The following is a 26,800-nucleotide window of genomic DNA, read 5'->3' as shown; positions in this document are numbered from 1 at the left end:
GAACCGCTACGAGATATAATATCTACCACCGATTTCTAGTCCTGACTACTTCAAACTTGGGAAACAGGATTTTTCAGTAATCAAATGAACACATCTTAGTCCTTGTTACTTGTTATGCCTTGTTGATAGTGCTAAGCCCTCGGGTTGCTTGGACCGATGATGATCTTGAAACAAGATAAAAAAATGGGTTAGTTAGTCTTCATCTATGTGATTCATAATCTTCTATTCGTTTTTCTCTAGTTTGAAGTGGTTAAGACTAGGGTTCTGATGCATGGTCATTATCGGTGTCATTGTTTAATTTTGTTGCTAAGGAATCCAAGGGGCGCGCCTTTGGAGGGTGTTTCAAAACTCCAAAAGGTATAATTAGCGGGACCTGTCAGTTAGAGTCGGATCCTTGCGATAAATGCAAGAATGACAACTGTAAAAAAGTCTAAGGATGCAAAGATGAATCTGATGAAATTTCACATAACAGTAGATAGCGAACTTTGCCGTCGATCACTACAGCAAAGAGCTCGTTAAGAGCAAAAAAAAATAATTTTTCCTATAGTTATGCTCATATGAGCTTCAAAACGCAGAACAGCAACGCCAAACTATCCCATGAATCGTAGAAATTACATTGGTAATTAGTTTTGAAATGCCAACATAATTAAGGCATTAATGATCGCGGGTAGAGGTTTGATTTAGCACAAGAAAAATAAATACTTCAAACAATTCAGGTTCCAAATTCCAGCACTTTAAATAGTTTAAAATTCAAGCTTCAGCACCAATATCTCAGATATACCTCAACTTTCATCATTCCGACAAGATTTTAAATACCGATATATTTGTCATAAACTTTCATAAACGGCTTGAATACCTGCGACCCATTTCAGGACTGCCCAAAGATGGGAAAGCGCTGCGTTACCGCGATTTTGGTACCTAATTCACGGATTTTCTGTCAAATTTCCTAACAGAAAAAAAAATCTGATCCGGATTAATTGTGCCTGGTTCATGAGTAAGAAACCCTTATGGTAAACTGGACACAATTGGTCTTTCGGGATCCCAACTAATGTTGTCTCATAATCCAGAAAGAATTTTTATGGTGGCATTTGCGTCAGATTGTGGAACGTATGAGAGCAGTTCTTATGTTTTCACTTTCCAAGACGTTTTTTTAGCCACCATGAAAATTCTTAATAACGTTTTGGATATTCAACCAAAACATATTAATTGTTCACAGCTCAAAGCTTTGAATTAGTAGAATCTACACACTTAGCCAGATCGGAAATTTGATGCCGAGATTTGCACAGCCGAGTGCTCGGCATTACATTATACTGAGATATCGGCATACATGACGTTTGTTTGCTGAGATTCAGCAAAACAATTTCCAAGACTCAGCAACCAAACGTCACTTTTGCTGAGATCTCGGCACAATATGTTGGCCGGGAGCTCGGTTGTGCAAATCTTGGAAAAAAATTCCGAGATTGGGCAAATAAAATTAAGTGTGTATTATCAGCATTGAATTGGTACTGCTTCTTTTGAACTTTTTTTTTTCAGAGGATACTTGACCATACACATTTAATCATGAGATATGATTGTGACACAAATTAAACTCTGTTTGAGGAAATACAGTATTCGTACGATTTTGGCAACAAGCCCGAAAATTTTGTGTTGCCAATATCGAACCGTACAAAAATCGAACGATTTTACTTTGACATTTAATTTATGAGTTAGTTGATTTTGGACCACCGTGAGTCATTTGTATGACATATATGTACGTTATTGATAATTATTCTTTTAATATTAATTGTAATCACAACAGGAGCAAACATACTTATTTTCAAAATCCGTTCAATTTTGGCCACGATGCCGAAATCATCCCCCTTGCCAAAATTGTACGGGTACTCTAGTGTCAACGCTCCTATAGTTGTGGTGCAATAGAAGCTTTTGTTCCTATATAAAATCTATAAGCAACTCTTAAAACAAACGCTTCTAACGTACCACAACTATAGTATCGTTTACACTACGTGCAATCTAGAATGCTTATATAATGCCAGTATTTAAAAAATGTCATATGAAAAGTCCCTGAATCCGCTCTCAAAAAGGGTATTAAGTCTACCCACTTTTTCAAAATGCCTTTTTAGACATCTTTCAGAAACAAACGTATGTTTAATAATTTATACAAAATTTTAGAGGTGTTAGACTTTAGAGTATTCATAACGTTACATAAGATATGTCCCTGTGCTAAAACCTCATCAAGTTTTGATTTTTCAGCTGAGATTTATCCAAAATGTAAACAGCGAATCAAGTGTATCCAGTCTACCCTACACACTTAGAAATTATCGCCGACTTCGGTAATTTTTACCGAAATCTGAACAGCTGAACTGTTCGGTAAAATTTATGCAATTCAATTCAATTACTTTTCAGCTACTTTGAAACTAAATCTCCACTAAAATGACAAGATTTGATCATTTTAACAAGGTTGAACATGTTTTAAAATTATTTTCAAATTCAATAGCCTTTAAAATGAAGGTCAAAGTTTTACCGAACATTCAGCTGTTCTGATTTCGGTAAAATTTACCGAACACGGAACTAAAATCTTAGTGTGTACATTATCTAAACACTTGGTTTTTTTTTGCCGAGATTGGCCCCGCCAACTATCTCGGCATTTAATTTTGCTTAATCTCAGTTAAAAACTTACCGAGATCTCAGCTAACAAACAGGAATTTTGCTGAGATCCCAGTAAAAATAAATGCCGGCGGTACCAATCTCGGCAAAAAATCTAAGTTTGAAAGTCCCGGATATGAAAAAAATAGTATCAATTCGGGATTCTAATATATTGTTGATTTCCCTACAAATTTTCTCGATTTATGACCAGGATTCACTTTGATATCTGTGACATGGAGTCAATTTTTCCTATTAGGATCGCATGAAGGTTTGCCCTTCCTTAACATTAAAATATTCTTATTATTTGAATTGCATTCCAGTCATTCTATTGAATGGTGCAAACTATCAGTAAAAACAAGCAGCAAACACAAATTAAACCACACAAAAATAAATATTGCACACACAGGTCCCATACCGATCCGGTGCTATAAGAGCAAAAGGGACAGAAAGCCCAAAAAAAAACCTCAATTGCTTGTAGTTTATTCATTAAACCCCGCTCCAGCAAACAGAGTTAGAATTAGCATCCTGTCCCGCTTGGACGCCCGCAGAATCTCAGCTACATACACTCAGTAGTTGATGTCGGCTATTTCTGACCGATATATTGCTCTCCTCAATCAACCCTACTGTCTCATTCATCCTTCGCCGTCGTCTAATGGCTCTTGCATGCGAGTAAAGAGAATGCCAGCCACAGCACGGTAGGTACCGTTAGCTCGAGTGTAAACACACACTCGCACACAAACAAACACACACCCATATGGGGAATGAGGTGGATGAGGACCTTCGTGGAACAACGGCGCATACGAAGTCCTCCGTAGCCGACGACGGATGGTTGCAATCTGAAGAAGGACGCAGCAAGGAACGAATTCGAAGCATCCCGTGCCGGCGTGTGCAGGAGGGGAAGTGTTGCGAGAGCGAGCGGTCTGGATGGGAGAGAGCGCAAGAGAGCCGCCGCCGGAACACATGTGCTGCACACACATTCACACGCTTGTATGCAAGAAGTGGACAGCAGGGAAAAAAAACCTCTGGAAACGGAACCCCAGAGCGTTTTTTTTTGTTCCTTTGCGTGCGAGAGCGAGTGTGAGAATGTGTGGAAAAGACATGTGAGTGTGTAGTTTTTTATGTCCATCCTGCACCAGGCTGCCGTCGTCGGTCGTCCTCGCTGCCTCTCCTGCTCGCACTCCCATGATCGCAGCACTTTAGCTTGCTGTCCGTCGGTCGAGGAGAACGAGTGAAGAAGCGCGCACGGAGGATATTATTAGAAAAACCGTACGGCACACGGTAAGAGAGTAGTGTGGTGGTGGTGGTGGCGGTTTTCAAAGAAGAGGACGATGGTTTTTCGGAAAAATCTCCCAGTCCAGCCAGTCAGTGCAATTCCGTAGACCGAATGAGACGGTATCGAAGACGAAGGTTGTACATTCATACGGTGGGATATCGTTAGTGGATAAACGGAGTCGCCTTCGTCGTCCAGCAATTGTTGGATCATTCACATCAGCAGCAGTCTCAGAGACGTTCATCCCAAGGTGGGAAAGAGAGAGAACCGGCTCACATAAAAAAAAAAACGGACGTGCGTGTCGTCTTTCCAATTGATGGTGGTGTGTTGTGTGTGCCGCCGTTGATGGAAAGAAGGACCACAGGATATCAGTCCCCCAGGTCGTCAACGTGTGTTCAGAAACAAAAAAGACGTGTCCCAGAACGGTTGTCTGTCCGGTCCGGTCGATCAAAAGTGTACGTGTCATTTTTTAAAAAACTGGACGACCACCAACGCGCGCGTGTGAAACTGGACCGATGATCGCTCGTTTGTCCATTCGAGGAAAAGGATAATCATAATTACCAACCACAGTGAAGCTTTTGTTTTGAGCCGATCGTTCGCTCGGATGTGTTGTTTCGTGTGTGCGAATTCCGGCGAGGCGCCTACCACACACACTTCATTCATTGTTTCGAAAAACGGTGCTTTTGTTTATTTTTCTTTTTTTTTTTCTTGCGAATGAAGTTTGGCGCCGTTCTGATTGAAGCGATCTCCACTCACACTCAGCGACCGGAAGAACAAAAGGAGAGGTCGCTGTGTTCGTGCTAGTTTTAACAATAAAGTATTAGCAAGAAAAATAATCACCTAAAGTGCCATGAGCAGACCCGTTACCGGAGGCAAATCGTTGCTCAGCCGGGACGAACGCGAAAACTGCAAGAAGTGATATTTGGTGTGAAGTGTGATCATCGGAAAGTCGGTGTCTGTGACCGGAAGTGCATGCATTTAGATGAATTATTTTCTGCACAGCGAGTGGTACAACGAGCGGTACAGGAAGATGCTGTCCACCAGCGAGGACGCCGGATTCTACTCCCACAATCGTGACCGTGAGTGAATTTTTGTGTGTGCTTTTTTTTTGGCGATGGGATTTCTTTTGGGTTTGTTTACTTGATGGTCCAGTTTGGAACAGCGGAAATGGTCGAGGACTGTTGGATGAAGGGAAGTTTTGAAAGCTGGTGGTGCAAAATAACAGTGATTCTGTTAGCAATAATTAGTGTACTGCGCTAGCTGAACAGAAATCCCGCTGATATGTTGGTAGTTCGATCAATGAAAATGAATCGAGGATTTAAAGTGTAATATAGTGACATGAATAGGTCAATTCAAACGTTTAATGCAATTGACAAAAAATGAAGTCTAAAATGTTCAGGTTAAATTAATTGATTGAAAATTAAATGCAATCACGTTGCTTTAATTAGCAATTATTTCAGTGATATGAATACATCTCCCAATTTGAAACTAGTGACAACACTTTAAAGTTCAAAAGAATTCCAGTTACAACCAACCATTTCATGTTATTTGAAAAAAATATCTAATTCGTATATTTGGAAGGCTCAATAGCGTTAGCTTTACGGATCCGATAAATCATTGTTTGTGACAAAATTCACTTAATTATGTATAGTAGGAGTTGGCCCGAATAGTCACGGCTTACCCGAGTTGTTTTTCCCCTGTTCAGGACATACATCCACTGCGGCCAGTTATTTGATCTATTGTGGTATATCCCGTAATAGTTAGTTTAATACATGTCGTATTATTCCATCACTATTGAGAAATGATTAAGTATTCGGTTTTGATACAGTTATCGTTGTTGCTTTTATCTCATGCATCCGACCCTAATTGTAAGGTCCCGCTCATTATACCCTTAGGAGTGTTGGAACATCCTCCAAAGGCAAAAACGGATTTCTTCGGAACAAATTCAACCCGAGGTTAGAGGGCTTTAATAAAAATTACCAAACATTTGTCGATGAAAATTTGCAGTTCAATAATTCCACAATTTTTACAAGTCCGAAACAATATGAAGGAGTAGTGAGATTTTTATGAAAATAAATGTTGGGGGCTGTCCGTAAATAACACATGAAGCACACTGATCAAGAAGTATTTAAAAGTTCTCCAACATATCCAATATATCAGTAAAGTGTCGTGGATATTTAGGTCGATCAGTGTTTATTCTGATATCAAACGGATTTTAACTACATCGGATTTTCGGGTTTTAGGTTTTCAGTTTAACGATAGATCAAATCGCTAAGATGCTTTCGGAAATGGCTAAAAATGCTGAAAACCCCCATGCAAAACTACTAATTCTTCAAGATCTTTCAACTTTCCCGAAACTCACTAATCATTTCCCCACCCACTTGCATAGACAATTCTCGATAACTTTTTCAAAGGAACGTATCTGTTTTTATATACAAAGGTTCAAACGTCAATTTGTCGAAACTCTTAACACTCCCACGGAAACCTAAACCACCAACAGAAAGAGTAATGTTCCCCCAACAAAATGCTGTAGATAGTTTGCGTGAAAGGGCTAAGAGTTTCGACAAATTGACGTTAGAATTTTTGTTTACAACAGCCGTCCCTTTGAAAAAGTAATATAGTGTTGGCTCAACAAAAAATCGTCAACCCCCCATTCGTTGTTCCAGGCATATTAAGGTGATGCGTTCTCAAAAAAACTGAAATGCAGCTCCCCTGGACGCATCACTTCAGATTGCAAAAAGCTCGCGTAATTTTGTGTAAAATAGCAACAAGAATATAATGACGCTAACTTTCTGCAATCTGAAATCATGCGACGAAAAAAAAAACTGCATCAAAGTAAATTGAACCTTAAGTGTACAATGACCATTTCAAATTATAACAAACACATAATTAGATGCTTTCTATGTGCTTGTTTTGTCTTGCCCCAATTAACTGATTTAAAATTCTCGGTCTATGAGATGCGACCCTCTGATGGGTCGCGGGTTGAGCTTAGTTGGGTCGCAAAGTATTCAAACATCTTAGTGAAAAGTTTTTATTTAAATGTTATGGTAAATTTGCTTTTAGGTAAAAAAGGTGTTTTTCAAAGGATGATTTTAACGCACTGTTCGGAATTTGAATCAATACGGTAAATCGCGCGATGATCGAGACGTTTCCGTCGGATAAGATTATTTTGCGGCCGAGTGTCTAGGAAGCTATGGAAACCGAAATGGCTCTTGATTTTGTTTTATGCCCTTATAGTATAAACCACCATCGCACTTCGTGAGTTGCCTTAATAGAACCCTTGCTTTTGGTTTGAATCAGTACAAATTCGTTCTATTATATAAAAAAAAAAAGAAGTATACATATTCATTTTCTTCCGAACTAAATAAACCACCATCACACTTTGTGAGTGGCCCCAACAGTATCCTTGCCGTTGGTCTAAATCGGGTCAAATCGGTTCTAATAATTATTTTATATTCAATCAAGTAAACCACCATCACACTTTGTGAGTGGCCCCAACAGCATCCTTGCTGTTGGTTTAAATCGGTTCAAACCGCTTATAATTAATTATTTTGGTCATTGATAAAATAAAATAAACCATCATCACACTTTGTGAGGGGCCCCGACAGTATCCTTATTGTTGGTTTAAATCGGTATACACACATCTAATAATGATCTACATCTCTAGACAGCCGGCTGTTTAGAGCATAAATCGAAAACACTTATAAATAACTACACAAAACAAAAGATCGCATCACTTATCAAGGTGAATCCTGATCCAACGAACCTAACCCACTAACAAAACCTCCTTCCTGTGACTTTTGTGGGATGCAGAGGTAAACACGGTCCCAAAACAACAAAAGTCACACACTAACATTCCTTCCCTCTCCCACCTGATTGCAAGGACGTGGCCGGTGACGTTATTGATCTTTAAAGGTAGGAGTCACTGGAACATGTACACTGAGAATGGCAGGTTACTCCCAAGCCCCATTCAGTTGATTCTTTGTATTCACTGGTTCAGATCAATCACGGAGTGCAACTATCGATACGTGCAGTCAGACTAAGCTAAGCTAAGCTAAATGTTATGGTAAATTTGCTTTATTAAAAATCATATTGGGATAATCTCAATTAGGCTAAAATAAGAACCTATTGCTTTACTTTGTGTGCTACACGACTTTCTTCAGGGTGTCTACTACTTTGAAAAACCTGAAAGTACCTGGAAAACTGGGAGTCCTGAGGGATTTTTTTTTTCCTGGAAAAACCTGGTTTTCTCAGGTAATGTTGAAGTTATCGTATCAAGCAATTATTATTGAAATTTAATTAGAATATAATATGGTATGGAACTACTACTGATACGATTGTTAAGTTCAAAAGCTACAAAACAAGGTCTGTAAGACCGCATTATATGAATATTTACATCCATTCTTCTCGAAAATAAAGGAATCGTTCCTGGTGAATCCACCATTTCTGCCGAAGTGAATCTAATGACATTTCAATCTGTTTGACGGAATTGGAAGCAACAAGCAGTGTTAGATTTTCAACAATGTTTCAACAATTTAAGACTCATTGTCTAATCATCTTTGACAGAACCATTCCTTTCTTTGTTCAAACCAGTTTGAAAGGAGAGGTAAAGTGTGGGTTGTGATTAATATGACGGAAATTAGATCTTATCTTTATATTAAAGTACGCCTAACATTTCAGAACTTTTAAAAATACATCCAACTTTATCTTCCTCGATATTCACTTTTACTCTTTGAAAATCATAATTCTCGAGTTTATTCATCTTCAGTAACAACATGAAACATGAATTGTTTCTTTAGGATTCTGATACATCAATAATTTCCACAGATTTTAAACTTAGACAAATTTTTGAAATCAATAATAATAAAACCAAATTAGATAAAATTTTCATGAATCTGGAACGAAAATTATTTTTAAAGATTGTTTTCTAAGATATCAGATTTAAATAAGAGCCTAGCAAAAGTATCGCAGCTTAGTGACTGTATTGAATGAATTTGATGAGAATTGGAGGAACTCTACGAATGATTTCATGGCAAATCCAGTTAGGAAAACTTTAAGTGAAATCTGAGGATTCCTTTAGAGTTAGTTCTATTGAACTCCATATGAGTTGTAAGAAGAATTCCAACGGAGTTTTGAGTTTCATCCCACGAGAGCCCCTGATTCAAAAGAAACTTCTATCAGAATTCTGAGGAGAATTCCAAGGTTATTCCAAAGAGAGTTATGTCTGAATAATTTGGAAGGAGAACTCCAAGCAAAGTGTCTACTACCTGAAAAAAACTGAATAATTCTGTGAAACACGGAAATCTCAGGGAATTTTCAAATTTGTTCATCTCGTGAATTAAAAAAAAATATAATATATTAAAATACGCTAGAGAACCTTCGCATATTTTTTTAAATATTTCATAATACACAATACTCATTAGTAACTCTTACTCTTTGAACGAAATAATTCTGGAGTGGATTTATCTTCAGTAGAAACATCAATTCTTAGGCTTAATTTTTTAAGGCTCTGGAACCAGTGCTGCAAAATCTCTACAATACACGGTGGTGCTGACAATTCTGCTTTGGTCACTCATTTGAACTAACAGTCATCGTCATGGCAAACCATGTCAATTATCAATGACAATGCTGTCAGTGGCGAACATGTGTGGATTTTATTATGTACTAAATTTGGAACGAAATTAAGTGAATTGAGCTACACAATTACTTGCAGCCATTGAAGTGAACAAGCGTCTACGTCCTGAACTGCTTGAATAACAATTAAAGTGACACAGAATGCACAAAATTAAACCTTTTGTTACCAGATGAATTTTTGTCATTGACCAAAAAATAATGAGATTTTGACGAAGGTTTCTATGAGGATCAAGTCTGTCAGTGACTTTTTCGGGTTGGAAAATTTCTCGAATTCCCTGGCATTAGAGTATGATTGTACTTGCCACACATTGAAAGCTCTCAATTAATAACTGTGGAAATGCATCTAGAATAGCCTTGTAAGCGATCACGGTAGTCGACACATTTTCTGTGATAATCGACTGCCTTTGCCTCCGACACTTGCAAAACAAGCTATCATAGTACAGTACCAAACTAAAATGTCATATGACAGGCTCTGTCATACGACACTGCTGCCGAAGACCGTCACGAATGTATGTATTTTAGATTTTCGCATAATAAGAGCTGCTGAAGTTGTGCTTGTGTGAATTCTGAAAATAGCAAGCAATGATGTCCTAGTAATAACAGAAATAGTTTAATTTTAACCAAATTGAGAAATTAGATCAAAATCACACATGTCATATGATAGTTATTAGATAATTTTCTTTTTGCTCGAATGTTATTCTACCGTTTGTGTTTTGTGAGAGAGATGACGGTAGAGCATAAGTGTACGAATACAAACAGACTGTCGCGCATGACAACGAAGCGAGTGTAGTAAAAAAAATCGTCAACTGTTTCAACCCCTGATCTAGAACGCTAACTTGAGAGCACACATTAAGCTAATATGCGATAAAAAATAAGCTTGAAATGCCAAGAAGAAGAAGATGAATACGAATAAGAAAAAGATCTAAACAATTTAGCAATGTCTCAGAGTTTCATGAATTTGTCAAGTCCAAAATCTAGGCACTAAATGACTCCAGGGAAAATCTAAAAAAATCTAAGCTTCAGATACATGGTTTTTTTGTTAGCTTCATTATTTCAAAAGTTTTCCGATGTCCCATGTCCAGCATCTTTTAATAACTTTGTATGTGTTTGAACATTGGAAGCTTTTGTCACAGACGCTAGAAAATTCAAAAATCAAAATTCCCTTAAGGTGAATTGCTTCACTTAAGCCTTGCACTAGGCTTAACTATATGGGTAAACCTGGTTAATTATTTATGCGGAGGTAAAGAAATCGGCCTTTAAAGGTTTCCTCAGAGTGTTCTTAAAATGTATGTTATGGATTAAGTTGGGATTGACCCAGGTTTCCCTAAGTATTGGAATTCACATCAGAATGCTCCGGGACTGTTCCTTTGAAATTCTATTCTATTCTTTCTTTATTAACGTTGGAATTCTTCTCAAAATGCCCTTGAGAGAATCTCTTCCATGAAATTTTCCTTGGAATTCTTATGAAACTCTCCTAAGAATTGTCATGAAACTTTCTTACGAATCTCCCTGGAATGCTACTCAGAATTTTTTGAAGAGGTAGGTGCAGCATTCCCTTTGAACTATTGTTTTTTTGGATTCCTCCCGGAAATTCCATTGAAACCCCTAAAAAATATCAAAAAGTCTTCCAGGAATTCTCTTGAAATTCAGCGATGATATTTTTAAAGTTTTGTTCATAATTAGATTTCTTTGGAATTAGATTTCCATGGCGCTCTCCTCAGTAGATTGATTGGTTGACATTTAGATATTTTCAGCCGTATGCTGGTTCGTTTATGGAAAATTAGAAGGTATTAAAGGAGACCCTCCTTGACTTAGTATTACGTAGTTAAAGTGTTGCATAGATAATTATGAACATGTATAATTTGATCACTAGGTCAATGTTGTAGCGATCATCATGTTTGTCGTACAGTTAATTATCTTTGAAAACAACTCTGAAGTCCTGTATATAATGCTACCGGAAATTCCTTCAAATTTGCCTAAGATTTCTCTGAAATCCTGCTCTCAATCTCCAGAACTACATTCAAATTACCTTTAATTTTCACAACAATTTTCTTGAAATACTTCTCAAAATAACCTGGATGTTCAAGTTGAATTCCTTTAGAATTCTCCTCAGAATTCCTTCATAATTATCCCTAAAATTCGTGTACAATTCTCCACAAAACTTAAACATAACGGAATGTTATGATTACTGATACCAAATTTATTTACCTTTCCGTACGTACCGTAAGATTTGATAGAGACACATTGTTGAGATATTGTTAAAAGTTTTACGCTGCTTCTTAACGCCAAACTCGGCCTACGGATTCTAAACTCGACCTAACGCATTGAAACGCCAATGAATTCACTTCGGCCTATCATATGAAGGTAAAGATTGATACGGTCGCAGCGCTTCATTTGTATTTGAGAATAATGGGTGCAAACCAGTGTTGGGAAAATATCAAAAAATCAAATCTCACCAACGCCCAAGATCACGCTTGATTTTTGTAGACAAAAATCAACAAGCAAACAACTGCGGTTGATTTTGCAAGCTGTGATATCGCAGCTGGGAATATCAAGCTAACAAAACTCACCAACTGCAAATCTCACCAAACTGTGGTGGGATTGAGTTCAATGATTTTTGCTTTACACCCTAATGCAACCGAAACTTCCATAATGGCTTGCAGCAGTCCCTTCGCGTCTGTCATTGGTGAAGATTAAAAAGAGATAGCAAACTATGCTATCTCTTTCTAAGAAAACGATGTGCAATGGAATCATGTTTGTGTCGAGTCAACTGTCAGCTTGATTATTGCACGTTGTGAATAGGAGCTTGTGATATTGCGAGCGCATGAGAGCGGAAAAATATCAATTGATTTCTGATTTTGCCAACACTGGTGCAAACATTCATATCACGCGTTCTTATTGTCTTCGTCCGGTAGCATTTGAACTAAAGTATCGTACCAAATGCATAATCTACCTGTTAACGCCGAAAGAATGGATTTATTTGATGTTTTCAGCTTGATAGGCCCAAAATGGGCGCTTAGGCCGAAGTAGTTCTCTACTCTATTGTTTAAAATCCTGTACACTATTCTTCAAAGTGTCCGAAACCTAAAATGTTTTACTATTTATTTATTTCTGTATTTGACAATCACAAGCACCACTTTATTTTTTTTTTAATTTGAGTTCTTGAAATTTTGGAATTTTTAGTTTTATGGAATCTCGAAAAGTTTAAAAATCAGAACAACTGGCTCCTCTAAAAGCGTTAGGTACCTATAGTTGTGTATGGAGTCTTCATACACAACTATAGGAACCTAACACTTATAACGTACCGCAACTATAGGAGTGTTTACCCTAATATTTAGAAAATCTCAGTTCGAGATCCCAACTATTCCGTTAATCTCATTGTTTTAAAATAAAATAAAATCCAATATTTCCTTTTATAACATTCGATCCAAGGACCCACACAGCCCACGGTGTCTCTGGAGAACTACTTATTTAAAAAGATCAGTATCGTCGAAACACCCAGCAAACGAAAGCTTAGAGTCACCCTTTCATTTGCAATCCCCCTGTAATAGTTTTTATTTGGGAATGAAATGCTACACTTAGGGTATACGTCCCTAACCTCGGTCTAATATGCAGCCATAGATTACGTTTTTAATCATAACTCATCAATTAATTTACCTGCAAACGATATTCTACTGCTAAATGGTATGCTTAGATATGCTTATCATGTCGTTTGCTATCAGGAACCGCAAAAAGTTGAAAAACTTACTTTTTTTAAGACAAAAGCTCACCAGGGAAATGTATGTAATATCGGTCTATTGTCCCCAAATTGGGTCTATTTATGGATGCAACTTCGTCCTATCCTGTTTGATTCTCAAAAAAAACGCTCTTGGTAACGTTTTCTTATGTATTTTTTTTTATCACTATCACTGTTAACTTAATACTCTTCATTCCTCAAAACATTTCTTAGAGAAAATTTTACGAAAACTACATTAAATCACTCAAGTTAAAAATTAAAAATTAAAAATTTCGTTTATCGTCTTTCGACCGCAGAATATCTAAATCAAAACATTGTGATGTTCATTATACAGATTTGGCAGAAAAAATCTCCCTTCCTGTTCGTTCCTTATCATCCAAATGCAAACCACATTGTTGACGTTACTCTTATTGCTATATGCTGTCAAATGAATTTCATGGGCCAAAGTTAGGAACATAGAAAAGAAATGTGTCCCTAAAGTTGGGTCCATGATTTACTTGTGAAAACGTTGTTAAACAATTAAAATAAACATAAAATATTCAAACAGTAACTGTGAGTTTTACGTCTAGTGTGTATTATCAGGTAATTCCATTCAATAAATGCCATAATCAGGCCATTTGATGATCGTCAGTGCAACCTTCCCATCTTAACCTTAGAAGTCATGGCGGCTAAAAACTCCGAACAGAGTGATATTCTCAACCAGTTTTATTACTTACGAGAGCTGAAAATGTATTGAAATGTTGTGATATAAATTGATTTGTGTGTGGTACACATTTATCAATCATCAGTGATCAATATTTTCCTTATTTTTTGTGTAATATTCCTTAATTAATTATTTATTTGCGTGATAGGCCGAATGAAAGGACTAGACCCACATTACATACCGTAACCCTATATCAACATGAAGCGTCCATTAGTGGAAAAAAAAAAGTCGAAATTGAACGAAGGACCATCCGACAAAACTAATCAAACGCACACCCCTTTACCTAGCTCATACAATGATGGATGAGGGGATTGAGGTATGTCCTAAAAATTCACAGGCAAAAGAGTGCGCGTTTGACTTGCTCCTATACTGTCAGCGGCTGTGGAATAGTTCTAGCGAAGTTTATCACTACCAAAACTCCCACCTTGTTGAAAGCATTTCCAGGCGATGGTGTTATAATGCAATACGAAAATCGTAAATTCCACGTACGAAGTAACAACACACTTTGATTGAATTAAATTCGATTTGTTTTCGTCTTTTCAGTGTAAATCATAGATAGAACATTTTAAAACTAGCTTCAAATGAAAGAGGAGCACATAAAATTTCGTTTGATGGATGTTTCAGCGGTACTGATATTTTTATAATAATATTATCCTGCCAGAGACACTGTGACCCCAGTAGCGTTCGGCCTAGTGCCTTTCAACAAAAAATAATAATAAATGTAACCGAAAGATATTTCAAACTTCCGAATCTCTCAAATACTTTTTTGTATACTAAATTATTGAACATCATTTAACAATAAGATGCGATCTGGGACCCTAATTAATTTTAAAATTGTGGGTTTACCATATTTTACTGTTAATATGAAACCGTGAAAATTATGACTTGCACCCGGTAAAAATCGGGTATTTCATTTATTAAATCCAGTTACCCTAGACATCACACTTCTTCCATTTTGTTGCCCAGATCCAGTTCACAACCGTAAAATCATACATTTACCAAGTGTACTATTGTTTTAAAGTCAATCACAGCGTTTAAAGCTTTGCTACGATTGCTCCAGATTTGACCGAAAGCCTGTCTGTGTCTATTCATGGGCTTGAAACGTTTTAAATTTTTGTTTTCTAGGGGAAATGGATGTAATGTCGGCTTAAATGCCCCTAATTTAGGCCCAAATATAAATTCAGCAATCGACTTAATTTTCAATAGCGTCCAAAAATATCCATTAGTACCGTCCCAATGACGCGTTCAGCTAGATAAAATTGATAAATAGCAAATTTATAGCGATGGACCCAATCTTAGCTCCATAGGCCAACATTAGAGCCATTTCCCCTACTGTAATTTTCAAATGAAAGATATTTTCCCCATTAAAATCTGCAACGTTTCCGAACTCGACTTCGAAAATTCTCAGTAGTACATTGATTTCAGCAGTTGCGATTGAGATTGAGTCCTTTGAGTTTCTAAGCTGGCAACACTGATCTGTAGTTTTCTGAATGACTGCTTTAATGTTTCTAGTTTACTTTTCTAAACGTTATCCGAGGGAACTCAGGCAGCTGTGAGTTCACGGTCGCTATACTTACGATCTGAACGAACTGGCCACTGACAAAATTAACATCACCTTGGTCCCACTGTCTAGTCATCATGTACATTAATCAGCAAAAAATTGTCCCACCAAAGTCACACCGAGATTGCGATCCGATAAGATCAAATCGTCAAATCGACATCTGAACAGGATCCCGCGCGCGTGGTTTGGACACGCGCCAACGGCGATAACACCCGCTGATTGGAATCGATTTTCCGGTTACTGATGGAGCCATCGACAGCTGTGTCCAGGCTGGAGGGGCCAGGCGCCTTAACTGTTCTGGTTGCTCCCCGCCGTGGGAGCATGCCAACGAACGGGCGATCAAGCAAGCTAGTACCAATCAATCATATTTCACCGTCCAACCAGCATATGCAATGTGACGTGTCCATTTGTGTCACCCACCCACGCAATTACCACCGGTGAAGACACCTTTCCGTGCGGGTTCGACATGGTTCGATATTAGTGCGATACATTTGTTTGTTGACACAGCGATAAGAAGGCCAGTCAGCCAGCGCGGTTCGTTGTGCATTGATAAAGCCTGAGGGCGCTAGGTTTGTGCGGTGCCCTCTGGGAAGTCCCTGCGGGAAGCATGAACCGATGTGGCACGTTACCGTTCTTACGGGTGCTTCTCAAAGAAGGGTATGGATAATCTTAACCATACCAGCTTGACAGATGACCGGGGTTCTGTTTGTTTACCAACAATGGGATCTAAGTCACTGATAGATGGATTAATCAGTGTGTATTCTTCCCGTGTACGTGGACTGACCCGAATGTCTGAGAGCTGTTCGCCCGGTGGTACTACAGGTACAGGTCCCGCCAGCGAGCTGCGGAAGGTAAACAAATGAGCAACAATGTACCAGCTTGTTTCGGATTTGGGTGAGCGGTTTTTTCCGGCTATCCACCTCCGCTTCGACGGCAGCTTTTTTTTTTTCAACCACCATTCGTTGTTGATAAGAGGACTTTGACGACCGTTGGTGACACCGCACATACGCGCGCGATACACAATGCTCCATTCGGTACCAGAACCATACCGTCGTTGTTGTCGCTTATTGCCACACAGCTAATGCAAATATGTTTGCCCAAATGAGAGCCCCGGTCCACGCGAGACAATAACAGAACCTTTTTTCTGAGTTCCAATTGATAAGAACTGGTCCTGGGCGGCGGGCGCGGAGGGGAAGGGTCTTCCCGCCAGGTAAACGAGAATGTCCGCCCACATGGCAGTGCAAATATCGTAATATGCATTCGTTCGTCGTTTTTTTTTTCTTCTATCCACCTTAACCAACGCACACCCACACTTACACAAACACACATACACCCACACACCACACCGATGCGCCACATGTGGAACGTTCAATATTTGCACTATGATTACAGGCGGTATTCAAATTTATGAAGGCGATTCGAGTGAGCTTGGTATATGCGAAGAGGAACTGGGTTTATCGTTTGTTGAACGCACCAGGTCAACTGGAACGCCGAATGCATCTTTCTTGATAGAAAACGGCTATGAAGCATGTTTTGTAGATGCTGGAGATCAAGTGAAAGTGATATAGGTTCATTTACATAGAATTTCATAAATTGTGATTTTGATTCTTTCTAGTAAATTGCGAAATACTTGTATTATGACTAAATCTACATTCAATTATACAGTGTAGAGCATCATTTATACACACTTAGAAAAATTGATGTAAATTTAGGTGTTCATATACGAGCGTCAATCAAACGTATCAACTTTTCAGTCTCGGAGCACTTAATTTTACATGACATGTTTGTTTACGTCTCATCCTTTATGTAAAAGAGATGAATTCCGTCACGTGTAAGATTAGGTATTTCTAAGTGTACAGGTGATACATTCAGATACCCGCAATGTTTATGACAGTGTTCTGCCGTTCTAAAATCGTGTTTAACTCTTAATGCAAGAGGTGTGACTCTATCTAAGATGCAGGAATTTGTTTTGTTTAGATGTTGGACGCACATGCGAAATTAGATGGAAATACGATTGGTTAAGGTTTTGTAAATTTCCAGCAAAAATATCAAGGACGATAGCGGCGCTGGTGGTGTAGTGGTAAGTGTGATTATCTCTCACCCCAGCAGGCCTGGGTTCAATCCCAGTCGGCGCCGCTGGGATGTTCTGAGGCATAACATCTCTGATCACGCCTTAATTCGAAAGGGAAGTAAAGCCGTTGGTCCCTGGTTCATGAGTTGATGGGTCGATAGGTAGGGTCCAGGTGTGGGACCTGCCTCCCTGGCGACGGTACCATTGGTGCTCAGCACGGAAAACAAGATCGACGGAAAACAAATCAAGGGGAAAAAAAATCAAGAGCGATGCGAATAGAAGAATTAGATTTTTTTTTTAATTTATGTCTAAGTTTTATAGGTTTTTATTAACCAATTTTATATCAAAATTTTTAAATGGTTTTATCGAAACATTGAATAATTTGCATTAACTCTAATGTCATGTTCAAACTTGGGAGTTGTAACGTATTCTAAGCTTCATTTTTAATTACGGGTCACGAGTTTTCAGTCAATATTAATTGTTTTATAAGAAAGTTAGAAGATACTGAGAGGTAAGCACATATCATCGGTAAGAGACGTGTGTGTGAGGAAATTTGCGAAAACATTCTAATGACACCGGTGGCACAGAACAGAAGGGGAACTTCGGATCAGAAAGTGGCTCCACTTTTCATTGGAGAACACTAGCGCACCTAGCGGCAGAAGGCATCTTCTGCCTGCAGTTAAGATAGATAGAATGCTATGATAGTGTGAGTGCGCATTAGACTGATGCAAAATTTAACTTGTTCGCTCCACAGTGCTTAAATGGTTTAAAATCGGGTCCTGATTAGCCTCCCAAAGTTACAACTCAATTGGTTTGAAACAGGCTTCGCACAAGCCATTTGAAGTTTACATGTAAATTACTATGGGAAATCTCAATTTGTTGTTCATTGCCTTCTAGTCGTTTTCCATATTGAGCTACGGAACAGTTCGATAACCATTCTTATAGAAATTTTTCGAAGCTACAACTTTGCTGAAGATCGTTTCTTTGTAAAACGAGGCAGGAAAAAGTTATTAATTATTTAAGAGATTAATAAACTTATGACATGATCAAGCAGCTGCTCTGTAGGCAACACTGTATTTTGCAGTGTGACATAGTAGCCATGATTTTTGTGTCCTAATCAACGCCACAGAAACACCAATGTTGCCTGCTGAGCAGTTGATTGAGCATGATCATAAGACATCAGCGCATTGAACCATTGATAACTTTCGATCTTTGCATTTAATCAAAAAGTGGTCTTCAGCAAAGTTGTAGCTGGAAAATTTGCTACAAGTACAGTTGAAAGCTTTTGAAGCAGACCGATATGGTGAATTATTAGATAGACATGAACAAAAATCTTGGTTTTACCATAGTAATTCCCATACAAACTTCAAATGGTTCGTGCCATCTCAGTTTCTCACCAAATGGGTTCAAATTTTGAGAGGTTAGTCAGGATCCGATTTGGAATCGTTTAAGTATTGTGGAGCGAAAATTTTAAATTTTGCATCACTCTAGTGCGCATAGATAGCCCGTGTGGAACGCTACCATAACGCATCACTTGTTGAGCAGAAAAACATACCTTTTTTGATTCATCGATTTATTTGCACTTCCCCTTCTGTTCTGTGCCGGTAAGATTCGAAGTCACAATTCCCTTTCATTCCCCCCACATTCCCTTTCATTGTCAATAGACTTCTATGACGTTTATGAATTGCACAAGTATTAGTGCAGAACTTTGGGCGAATTCAAAGGCTTTCTTGCACTAATACTTATAATTTACCCCAAGTTCTGCACTAATCCTTGTGCATTTCACAAACGTCAGAGAACTCTATTATACAACGGTGGACCTATGGTCTACTGATGTATTTGGCTAAAAAATATTTGAGTTTCGAATCCGTCTCCCTCCTTAGAAAGTTCCCTTGAAACTATTTTCGTAATTAATGTGTAGATACACATATTTAAGCATTTCATTGGAATATTTCATAAAATACTTTTGCAACTTTTTTGAAAATTAAATTTATTTGAAATGCCTCTCAAAATTTTCTTTGTTTTTAAAACTCTTTGCCTTCGTGGATTTTCATTGAATTCATTTTAGATTTCCTTTTGAATCTACTAAAATTCTACTCACATTGAAAGTCTTCGAAGAATTATTTTTGCATTTCTTCTCATGAATTCCTGCGATTTCTCCTCGTAATTTGTATACCAAACTCTCCTGGAATTCTTTTGAAGATCTCCTGGAGCTATTCTCAGATTTAATTGCAATCATCATTTTAGCATCTCTTTATGCTCTCAATCCTCATTTTAGTATCCCTTTCTGCTTTATTTTTAAGCAGAATACTTAGATTCTCCAAAAAATTCCAAGAAGTTTTGTTCCGGCATCATTTTTTCCCGAAAACTCCATGAAATTATCCTCAGAATGCCCTTGGAATTTTCCTCTGAAGTCCACAAGATTTCTTCTCTCAGAAATTCGTATGAGTTTTCATTAAAATTTACTTTGAATTCAATTCAGTTTAATTTTTTTTTTTTTTTTAGTATTATACCTAAGTAACATTGTAAGTTTTATCGAGGTTTTAAAGTATGCCACAAGTCTAAATCATGGTCTACAGAACGCTTAGTCATTTACTGCTCTTAGGTCATTCGTGACTTGTCCGGAGGTGAGATTGGAACTCGTGACTGGGTGTGGATGCTAAACACTACGCTGGGGTCGCTCCCCCCCAGGGTTTTCTTAAAATTCCACTCAAAACTGTCTCAGGCTTCACATTAAATCTTAAATTCCTCAGAACTACCTTTTAAAGCAGATTGCAGTTGATGTTTTCTCAAAGATTTTTTGCCCAGAACTCCCTTGGCATGAGGCCCTTAGAAATAATAATAAAATTCCAAGAGCTTTTGAAACTGTGCAAGGAATTTGACTCTGGATTCTTGACAATTTTCTGAAGTACTATAGCTTTTAAATCCAGAATTCCGAAAAACTTGTTCATATTTTAGATTTGTGGGAAATATGCATATTCCAGAACCAAAACATTAAATATTTCAAGCATTTGTATTTTTTAAATTAATTTGTAACTGAATATTGATCCACTTTTGGCCCATGAAGATCAATATGTGAATGAAAATAACGAGGAAAATTAAATATTTGTATTTTAAAATGTATTCTTTTCTTCAAGAAAATAATTCATCTCCCTGAGATTTCCTGAGACTTCCAGGTATTTCCGGGAAAAATAATATTTCCAGAGGTCTCCTGGTTTTTCAAGTTGAATCGTTCGCTTTAAAGGTTCATATAGTACGTCAGTGTTCATGAGATACTCATTAAATAATTCTAAAAATCAAACATTTATTTCAAATAATTTGGTGTGTCATCAGAACGACTACATTTCTTCTCTTGGGTCACATTTTAGTCACTTTTTTCAACTATAAGTCACTTTTTGGTAACTTATTTCTTCAACAGGGTCACTAAAATCACTGTTTTTGACACCATTGATCACTACCAGCCATCTAATTCTTTTAAAGCTCTTATCAAAATTCTCTTGGAATTCTCCTTCAAATTCATCTGCCATTCTCCTGACGATTCCTATTAAATCTCCTTTGAATCCCATAGGAATTCATTTCAGAACTCCTTTTTTTCTGTATAGAAATTTCTTGGGATTCATCCCAAAATTTCTTGGAAGTTTAACTTATAAATTATCTTGCAATTCTGGTCAAAACTCATTTAGAATGTGTCGTATTTTTTTTTTGTAATCCTAGCTGAAAGTCTCAATAAATAGAAGAAGAAAATTCGCCTCAGCATTTCATTGGAATTAACACTTTAATTCCTATTAAATTCTCCGATAAATTCTTCTGAGTCTCTTCGCTTTAACATTTTTAGGGCTTAATCTTTAATCAATGGAATTCTTCAGATCTTTCATTCTTAGAGAATTCATTTTAGATCTTTCTTTCTTCTGCACATACATTTCTAGGAATTAATCATATAAATAAATGTCTTGGAAATTTTGTCAGAATTCTCTAAGAATTTTTCTTAATTTTTTTTTATTCCTGCTAAGATTTTCATTAAAATTGACATATTAATTCTTTTAAAATTCCGTGTTCCAAAACTTTGACTATTTTTTCAGACATAATCTGGAATCTATGAAATTTTAAAAAAATCTCACGTTTTGAGAATTTCGCTCAGTTTTGTTTTCTCAAACTGGGATCACTCAAAAATTATAAATAAAAAATCTCTAAAACATGTCAAAACCTAAAACTCTAAACAAATGTCAAGTCTCAGAATCTTGAAAATTGTCTTAATTTCCTAATTTTCAGTTATTAATGTTCTAAAGGGTCCGAAATGTTAACATATTTTTTGTTTTGAAATCTCCAAGAATTTTTCCTACATCGCATTTTTTATCAAGTTCAAATTTTTTACAACAATTTGTTTTAAATATATCTGACTGTTTGCAATTTGTTTTCCAGTCCGATAGCATTTTTTTTTAATTATTATTATAGTCACTTTAACGCTCTTGGGTCATTCGTAACTTGTCCGGGGGTGAGATTTGACCTCGTGACTTTAGCGTGAGAGGTATGGATGCTAACGACTACGCCAGGGTCGCCCCCTCCGATAGCATTCAGTGATTTAAAAAAAAAATGACTATTTCTTAGTAAATTCTGGACTTTGCAAAACATGAGTGCTGAAGCTTGAAAGTCACCCAAGTCACAAATGTAAACAAATCGAGTCAGTTGATGCAAACTGTTGCACAAAAACAACAATTTAAAGTTTATTTAATTTATTTAAAATAATCATAGATACCAAATTGACCAATGTACAGTTTAGAATGATGGATGCTTGTTCGTTACTTCGGAAATTTTATCTGCCATCTATTGGTGCTCATTTTCTGAATGCTGGACATGGTCAACCAATCTAAGGTTATAAGCACGGGTATCAGTTTCCACAATCCCGGGATTTGGGAAATATATATTAGATATCCCAGGAAATCCCAGGATCCCAGGAAGTGAATATAGATAGTTTTTTTTTTGATGATGCTATTGCTTTCTTAAAAGTGTTCTGTAATGTATGTTTGATCCTTCGAATAATGATTAAAAAACTTTCTGCAATGCCTGGGACACCAGATTTAAAGACATGTCTTCACTTGAAAACATTTAAATTCTGTGAAGGTATTTTTTTATTGTAGATATGTTGAAGGCATTTCATGTTTTGTCAAGTTGTTTGAAGACAAGCTGAAGCTAAAGAAAATTTTCGAAGGATTGTTTTTTAAAATTTTAAGCAGGCTTATGAAGATTTTTGATAAAGAAATAAATATTTTGACTTCCTATGTTAAGCTCCTTTCTTAAAACGTCGAATTAGAATAATGAACCAAAATCGGATGTATTTCAGAATAATACTTGATCGACCTGAATGTCCACATGACTTCACTCGAATCATCGAAGATCTCTTGAATACTTCCTGAGCACCGTGCCATTTTGCTAGAATATCTTCACAATAATACTAGATCAACCTGAAGTCTTAGAAAATCTACGATTAGCTGGAGATCTTCTAAATACATCCTGACCGACCTGCCATCTTGAGATAGCTAATTGAATTTTTTAACAGTTTCAGATCTTCAGATCTTTGTATTGATCAAGCTGAAGACTTTAATAATGAACCTGGATACTTTGTTGATATGTTTGTTCAGGAGATCTTTCAAATTCAAAATCTGATCAGCCAGCAATATTGGGAGACTTCCTGGAGACGTCTTTTAAATTTTTTGAATAGTTCAACATCTTAAGAATAATAATTGATCAATCTGATGTCTAGAACAATTTCCAGAGAGATTTATTTAAATCTCTGATCAGCTCTGGAAGGATATCTGAGCGGCGTCATTTGAATTTTTGAATAGTTGCAGATGTTCAGAACACTACTTGATCAACTTGAAATTTTTTGAAAAATATGCAGAGAACTTCATTGATATGTCATTGAAAATCCGTGAATAAATGTCAACAATGTTCTCCACACTTCCTGAACTTCCTGAACTTCTACGAAAATCCCTGAGCTGCCACGAAATTTCTTGAACTGAAACTCAGTTCCATGAACTCTAACAAAGCTCTCTGAACCTCTTTCCAATTCATTGAGTTGAGCGTCACATCTAAAAAGTTCCCATAACTTGAAAAACTCTGAGCTTCTACAAAGTTCTCTGTACTTCTTAAGGTGAAAGTTGATGCTTTTCCGTTGATGCTGCACTCCACACCCGTTCGAACCACACCCAATTTCAAAAGGCACCAATACAACAAGCACTGCAAATTATCCAAATGTGAAATATTGAAATATTGACCGTATTCGTAAATACAATATTATTGTATAGTTATTATAATTCTACTGCTGAAATGACAACTTCAATTCCAAGATTCCAAGTTCAGGGAACCTACTCGTTAAACGCTCACTTGTTCCGTGTTGAGCTGGGGGACAGTAATCTCTGTGAATGTGGACAAGGTTACCAGGACGCAGATCACATTATTTGGTTATGTGCTGAGCACCGTGGAGTCAGATCCGAGTTGTACGATTCCCTTCGGGCTCGAGGTAGACAACCTAATGTTCCAGTTCGGGATATTTTGGCTAGACGCGATCTGGAGTTTATGCAACTCATATATGTTTTCTTGAAGAATATCAACCATAGATTGTAAGTTTGATTAACCTTGTGTTTAGTTTGTGTTTTGTATGTGTGTGTGTATTTTTTTTTTTTTTGTAGATTTGTTTCTGTAATAATTGTATAATTACAGAGTTGATATAACGTCGATAGGATTAAGTATATGTTTTAGAAATAGTGACATTTTTTAATCATAAATCATATTCCTAATCTCCTTTTCCCTCTCCCGATCCAAACAATTGTCATCCACTAACCTCGAGAAGACCGCGAGTAATCGGTTCCAATCCTTTAATTTTAGATTTAAGACATTTATAATGTATAAAGAAAATGATAACTTGGCTCTGTAAAGTTTATTCGATTGAGCCTGTACAAAGAAAGTAATTAAAAAAAAAAAAAAAAAGTTCAGGGAAGGCCTGCTGAACGTCAGGGAAGTCCTGAGGAAGTGCAGGGAAAGTCCTGCTGAAGTTCGGGGAAGTCCTGCCGTGGATCAGGGAAGGCCTTCCGAAGTTCAGAGAAGTTCTGACGAAGTTCAGAGTAGTTTTGCCGAAATTCAGGAAAGACCTGCCATTTCAATTCTTGTAAATCAGGGAAGTCCTGCACACTTAGAAAAATTCATGTTTATTTAGCTGCTCTCTCACATACTGGACATTTGTGTAATTTTCAATAGTGACCAATTGAAAATTGATAAAGTTTTCATTTTAGCAGATTCGTAGACAATTTTTCAATCGATTTGCTTGTTTAGAATTTAAGTCCATCCGCTATTGACAGAGATATAAGTGGTCAAAACCTAACCACTTTTCGTAACGCGGTCAATTTTAGTTTTTTGAAATTGCACCCCCAATATGTATCCGAATGACGCGACGTAATCGTACGTAAAAAATCTATCAAATTCTGAGTAGAGTACCCTTGCAATTTTAAGAAGAATTTAAAAGAAATTAAAGTGTTAATCCAAAAGAAATGTTAAGGATAATTATTACGCAATTTTTGCAAACATCCTAAGGGAGTTCTGACCAGGATTTCAAGATAATTCTGATAAAAAAAAGTTCTAAAGAATTCAGAGATGAATTTCAAGGAATTTCTGGGGAGAAGAAAACATGTTCTGAATTGAGGTGAATATCGCTTTAGGTTTGGCTTTATTCAGACGGGTTGTCAGTTTCAATTTTAGGTAAAGAGCTTTTGTGTTTGTTGGGAAAGATGGTGATAACGCTGACAATACGCTTAATACTCCGCGATAAGAAGTGAAGGAAGGACCACTAACTAGCTTTTAATGTTGAATTCATCATTGCTTATTACAAAACGAATCTTTTGTTTGTTGTCTTTTGCGGCCATATTTCAATTTTTCTGGACGTCGGGCTGCGGCTTTGTGAGGGGGAACGTTATTTCTCTTTATGACCGGGAATGGTCGTGAAATCAGGATTTTTATATTTCTTCGTGTCCGTTTCTTCGTCGTGCCAATGAAGGGTGAAAGTTTTTGGGCGTGAATTTTCGAAATGTTTGTCTGTATTTTTGTATAGAAATAAAGACGCGATATAGTTAACTTATTTTTTTCAAGCGGTAAACTTGAGAGCTTATAAAAAAAATTAGGAGGCCTTCTAATTACAGATCATTCGGATGGGATCCTTTCTATTTGTGTGTTTAAATTTTATTCTATCTTTACCAAATAATGTCTCAAAAACAAATTAAAGGAGCTCTTTAATTTGTTTTTGAGACATTATTTGGTAAAGATAGAATAAAATTTAAACACACAAATAGAAAGGATCCCATCCGAATGATCTGTAATTGCAGTCGAGCTGACTGCCGCTTTTGCTTACTGAATAGAAGATCGTCGGCTGAAGACGTGTTGATCGGAAATCCATATCAAATCCTTCTCAAGAGCAGTTGTTATCGTCGTCTGCGAGGTCGCCGCCGGGACCGACAGCTAGTAACAGCAAGTTGAACGGGAACTTGATCGCAAGTGTTTTGTGATATAAGGAGCTCGGTGGCCTGGTGGCGACCGATTTTCCGTACAGTGCAGAAGACCGATAGGACCCCGATTCAGCATATCGTGTTCCAGAACGAATCCTGCTGCAATCTCAACCCTTCTATCCAACATCCCAATGATTTGTCATGGAAGTGCAGAGGTGTTCTTGGCATTTATTAAAGCGAGCATTACGTCAACATATTCCTACTCATTCCTTTCTTGATCAGAAGTGAAAGTTTTTGCGCGTGAATTTTCGATATCTTTTTCTGTATTTTTTATAGAAATAAAGACGCGATAAAGTTAACTTATTTTTAAGCGGCTATCTTATATTATTTTTTAAGCGGTAAACTTGGGAGCTTATAAAAAAAATAGGAGGCCTTCTAATTACAGGTCATTCGGATGAGATCCTTTCCATTTGTTTGTTTAAATTATAATCAATCTTTACCAAATAACATCTCAAAAATTATTTAAAGAGGCCTTCTAATTACAGATCATTCGGATGGGATCCTTTCTATTTGTGTGTTTAAATTTTATTCTATCTTTACCAAATAATGTCTCAAAAACAAATTAAAGAGCTCGACTGCCGCTTTTGCTTTCTGAATAGAAGATCGTCGGTTTAAGATGTGTTAATTGGAAAT

General features: G+C 37.1%; 1 protein-coding gene across 2 annotated transcripts in view; it reads left to right on the top strand.

Annotated features, from left to right (window-relative positions):
• The window catches only part of Cph (Chronophage), a 299,816-nt gene that overhangs the window by 214,220 nt on the left and 58,796 nt on the right, over positions 1 to 26,800 (top strand). The window contains exon 1 of one of the 2 annotated variants that reach the window (XM_065228093.1): positions 4,129 to 4,992. The exons of the other annotated variant lie outside the window; for it this stretch is intronic. Coding sequence (XP_065084165.1) covers positions 4,896 to 4,992 — 97 coding nt within the window. The 5' untranslated portion in view covers positions 4,129 to 4,895. Of the gene's footprint in view, positions 1 to 4,128; positions 4,993 to 26,800 lie in introns of those variants that run through there. 2 annotated transcript variants of the gene reach the window in all.

This window comes from Ochlerotatus camptorhynchus, unplaced genomic scaffold (assembly GCF_037179485.1).
Source record: "Ochlerotatus camptorhynchus isolate MF236.1 unplaced genomic scaffold, CSIRO-AGI_Acam_v1.1 ptg000282l, whole genome shotgun sequence".
Taxonomy (NCBI): Eukaryota; Metazoa; Arthropoda; class Insecta; order Diptera; family Culicidae; genus Ochlerotatus; species Ochlerotatus camptorhynchus.
The sequence above is the reverse complement of the archived record's forward strand: the minus strand, read 5'-3'. Positions and strand labels throughout refer to the sequence as shown.